General features: G+C 26.8%; 1 protein-coding gene across 1 annotated transcript in view; it reads left to right on the top strand.

Annotated features, from left to right (window-relative positions):
- The window catches only part of LOC117169658 (neurogenic locus notch homolog protein 1-like), a 22,866-nt gene extending 20,484 nt beyond the window's left edge, over positions 1-2,382 (top strand). The window contains exon 6 of the mRNA XM_033356137.1: positions 1,731-2,382. Coding sequence (XP_033212028.1) covers positions 1,731-2,083 — 353 coding nt within the window. The 3' untranslated portion in view covers positions 2,084-2,382. The remainder of the gene's footprint in view (positions 1-1,730) is intronic.
- Positions 2,383-5,392: the final 3,010 nt, after the last annotated feature.

Here is a 5,392-nt window from a genome sequence, read left to right as displayed (position 1 = left end):
TCGTGGACAAGCGTGGAATTTTTCCATATGGCAAAATTTTCAATTTTTCCAATTTTCAAAATTACAAAATTGTGTATATATTTTTTTAATTGATCTTCAAAGTCGGCTGGTCCAAAATGTATTACTGGAATTCCAGCGTTTTTCTGTCACCGGGTAAGATTTCAGAATTGGCGGTTAGCACCAATAGACTTTTGCTTATTAATTTAGTGAGCATTGATCAATCGACCAAAAATCTATTAAGGTTTGCAAACAGTTTAAGAAATAATTTATTTGATTATTTTCTCGATTTAGCAATTTTTATTAATCTGAAAATACTGTGTTAGCTCTGTAAACATTTTTTCAATTTTAAAAATAAAGGAAAAAAAAATATGATTGAGATATATGTGAATAATGAAAATTTGTAACAACCAAATTTTTTTAAAAAACAAGAACTGTATGATACATACAAAGAGGTTGGAAAAAACCTACTTTTATTATAGCAACATTTTTTGAATAATGTTTATAATCACCAGGTCATGTCAGGCTGTAATTAAATAATGCTGCCATGATTTAAAAAATAATAAATACATTTTTTAAATGAAAGCTTAAATTGTTTGAAAGAATTTGTAAAAATATTTTGAATCGGAATTGATATTTTATACACAAAAAAAAACAATAATCTCGACAAAATAATTGAATTTTCAACATAATAGTTGATTTTTTAACCAAAGAGTTGAATTTTTCAATCTACAAAATTCAATTCTCAAACAAAATGACAAATTTTCAAACAGGACGATGAATTTTTTTCCAAAAAATACCTTATTTCAACAAAATACATACGTTTTTAAATGAATAGATAAATTTTCAAAAAAAGGTCAATTTTCACTAAAAAAAAATCATTTAACAAAATTTTGCATTTTCAATCAAAAAGATGAATTATCATCAAAAAAATTTCATTTTAAAGCAAACATTCGCACTTTTGACCAAAAGCGGAAATTTAAAGAAAAAACATTAGTTTTCTAACAAATAAAGCTGAATTTTCAACTAAAAATATATGTTTTCTACCAGGAATGGTAGTTACATTTTCGGGTAAAAATTAGTTTTAAACTTTAAAAAACGGATTTTCCAAAGAAACGAATTTTCAATTTAAAAAGTAAATTCTCAATAAAAAAAACAAATTGTGCCGGATTATATTAAAAAAGTTCCATTAAATTGTTTTTAAAATAGAAAAATATCGGGAATAAATGAGAAACTTTGAAATATTTTCGATTTTGGCTTAGTGATTTCTCACCATGGGAAAATTAACAATCTATTGTTGAAAATATGTGTTTTTTACTTTGAAATAAAACAAAAAATTAGAAATCATATTAAAAATGGAGGAATTATAAATTATTATATACATGAACATGAATGTACTAAATAACCGTTAGTAGTATTTTGTTGTGCAGAAAAGAACAAGGTGAAAAATATATTTTTTGTTTAAGGTAAACAAGAGTTTCTCACAACAAAAGGATTGTCAAATTGGTTGCAAATTATTTTTTATAAAATTTGCACAAGGTACAATACAATTTTAAAAATGTGTTGCCTTCATTAGAGCTAAAATTTGATTTTCGGCATTTTTTTCTCACAAGACACACGATGAGAATGAGTTCGTTAAAGCCGAAAGAGCTTTAACAAGAGAGAATTCACAATCACTAAAACTCGATCATTAATTTTACAAATCGATATTAAAATTACCATCTACTTTACAGGAGATCTTTGCGAACCAAATCCCTGTGGTACCAGCGCCACATGTACACCAGGACACGATAACACTGGAAAGGAAAGACCAGTGTGCACTTGTCCTCAAGGATACATCGGAAATGCTTTGGTCAGCTGTCAACGAGGAGAATGTTTTACTGACAACGAATGTCCAATTAATAAAGCTTGCATCAACTACTCTTGCCAGAATCCCTGCACAGGTCATGAATGTGCACTCAATGCTGTCTGTGAGCCAAGAAATCACATCGCTGTTTGTACTTGTCCCGATGGTACTCGAGGAGATGCTATTTCTAATTGTAATCCAGTTGTTGGTACTCGGTCTGGTGTCAGCAGACTAGGGTAAAAAATTCTCATATTGAAACTTGAATACCCCTCTCAACCTTCATGTGCCATTCCTTACTACTCAACGAACATTAATTATTACAGAACGATTTTTAGAACTTTAATATAGGTATACAATATGTAAGCTGTCTGTATTTGTTGTATTTTTCTTTCTGGTAATGGCTTCTACACTGCCGATAACTTTCCTACCCTCGTTTATACTGCCGTTTATTATACTGTTAATATCTGTCGTGATTTGTAGAAAAAACAACGTTAACTGCAAAATAAACGAACTCGAGAAAATCGAGAAAAACTGTTCAATACGTGTGCATTGCGGATTCATTTTCTGAACTTTTTTTGCTGTGCTTGACTATTTTTCACATGATCTTATCATTTCTGCAAAAAAATGTTATAAAAATTTCAATTAGTAATGCAAAATGAATTAAACGGTGTTGATTGAGTTTCTAAAATTTGGGAAAATGCCAATTGCGGCTCTCTTTGAATTACGGACCTCAGAAAAATAACTGCCGTAATTTAAGAGAACGCCGTTCACGGCAAAAGAAATTGAAATAATGAAATTATTATTTAATCATTGAGTTGTAAATTATTATACGTATAGCATATTATTATCAGCACTTTTTGAATTTCTCATTGTAAATTTAAAAAATTTAATATACTTCTCAATTTTAAAAGATTTGCCATTCAAATTTCCGCAATTTTGTAAACTTACAATGGAAAAATTCTTTAATTTTAATGATTTGCAATTTAAAACTCTTCACTTTAAAGATTCACAATTGCAAACTCATTAATTTTGAAAGATGTATAAATAACAATTCGTATATAGTGATTTGTTTGAAGATCAAAGGTCAAGACATTTCAATTTTAAATCTTCCAAATTGATGAAATTAAAAATATAAATCATTAAAATGACAGCATTTAAAATTGTAAAACTGAAGGTTTACAATTTAAATTATTTGATCTTAACAATTTGCATTTTATATATATGCAATTTTAAAAGATTTGCAATTTTCAATTTGCAATTGATTTAATTTTCAATCATTACAATTTAAATGTACGTAACTTGAAAGATTCTATTGGAATATTTTTGTTCTGATCTTCAAAATCTATGAAATTTGAAATGTAAATCATTCAAATAAAAGCATATTTAATTCTAAAAGTTAAAACTGGCACAATTTTTTAATTTGAAATGTTTTATCTGATCTCAGATTTTTACAACTCTGAAGTTATACAATTAAAAATTCTTATTTTTAAAATTTATATTCGCAAATTATTCCATTATTATAATAATTATAATAATTGCAGTTGAATACTGTGTTATTATTGTTATTATTGCAATTCAAAACTTTTACTCGGGTGAACCCGGTTATACATTATAACCATGGACTAAGTCAAGTGACTGATGAGATTAGGATTATTATTATTATTACACCATTAAGCCATTTCCCTTTCGGGGTAGGCGTGTTTTAAGTTAATTTAATACGATACTTGAAACCTCCTGCGATGATGTTAAATGATACTAAATTCTAGTAAAACTCCCGAATATATCAAAGACATGTTAACAAATGAATAAAATACTACAAATTAAATTTTTTTAATGTTAAGTCTGAAATAAATTACTGGATTTTACATATATTTAAATATAGGATAATAAAAGCAAATTTTTAAACTCAAATAAGTTATAATGAGATCTTCTCAGAACTCTTGAATCTCTCAGAACCTCTTGACAGAAGTAATTATGTCAGAAACATCATTCCTGGACATTACCAAAATTTTATTAATTTATTTCGAAAATTTGCAAATAATTGTTTTCACATAAACAACTGCAAAAATTTTTAAAAATTATTTTTTATCTATTATATTTTTCAGCAATATAACTTCTTGTTACTTTATTAATTATTAAAAATACATACTTTCAATAATAATTCTGCTACATTTTATATTTTACAACTTGTAATAAATACAGTTATGGCATTTCTTGAAATAAAACTCGCCAATCTTTGCAGTTAGCGGTGTTTTAAAAAATGTTTGCAATAATTATTATTAAAGCTATTAAAAGGTAAGAATTTTCTCTTTAATAATCAGGTGTATCTTTTTTTTCATGATTCCAATGATATAAAAAACTCATTTGTCTACTTTTTTCTATTAACAGTGATTTCCAAATTACGGCCGACATTGTTTTGTCAACTTTTTATGTCGATCGAATTTTATTGCACTCTATTATTTTCGTACAAAACGCATGAGATTAAGTTTCTTCTAGGATGTAGAAGGATGATTAAATGTTTATCGTTTTCCTTGCATTGGGACGATATTGAGAAATTATAATCAGATAGTCTTTATTTAACGACGCATTTCAGATGATTTTATGTAACTGAAATAAGTTTTTAACTGAATCGTTTTTTGTTTGTTTGTTTGTTTGTTAAGAACAAGTTTTATTTTATAATTTAATAAAATCCTTTCACTCGATTAGTCGCATCGATCTTACGTGTGTTGTCCGAATGTTCTCTGATCATCTGTGTGAAATAATTTAATAATTTTGTACCATTCTGAATGCTATCTGCGATAAATTATATTTTTATGAAAAATTTAACATTATTTGTTTTCTTAAACCTTTCCCATAAAATATTATTTAAAAAAAAAAAGTATAGACCTTAAAGCATATTATTTTCAAAATTTAAAATGTGACACAATTTTTTGACAAAAGTGAACATACGTATAAGAGTATACAAAAATAGTCAATGTAAATTGTTCAGGTACACATAAAGTTTGATCACTATATAAGATTATTTAAAGGTTGTTTAACTGTTTTGTCCCGGCATTATTTGTTAATAAAAGGAATATTAATATGCAAACAAAATAAAGCGACATGTGGTCCGCTCCTGCCAAAAAAGTCAATAATTCATAATAATTGGGTTTATTAATTATAATAAATTATTTTATAACCTTACAAAAAATACGTAAAAAATAATAGTGTAATCTAATCTAGCATAAATTTATCCCAACATTCGTGAACGAATTGGTTTAATACTGTAGACTGAACTCTTAAAAATTACACATTTTTAATGTTTTCTGAATCTGCTGTGTCCAGTTTCTAAAAAATGGCAAATTTAAAGAAACAAAGAATCAAAGTTAAATGACTTTTGAGTCAATATAATGACACAATTGAATATAAAAATATATCATTACTATCTAAATTGGTATAATTATTTAAAAAGGGGGAGGGTCGCTAAGGCCGGTTTTTGGCCTAATTTATTTTTGGACCAAAAAATCTGAAAAAATCATGGTAGTATCTTATAAGTATCCCGAGTCGATT

The sequence above is a fragment of the Belonocnema kinseyi genome, chromosome 3 (assembly GCF_010883055.1).
Source record: "Belonocnema kinseyi isolate 2016_QV_RU_SX_M_011 chromosome 3, B_treatae_v1, whole genome shotgun sequence".
In the NCBI taxonomy this organism is placed as follows: Eukaryota; Metazoa; Arthropoda; class Insecta; order Hymenoptera; family Cynipidae; genus Belonocnema; species Belonocnema kinseyi.
Note: the sequence above shows the minus strand (reverse complement) of the source record. Positions and strands in the feature narration are given on the sequence as shown.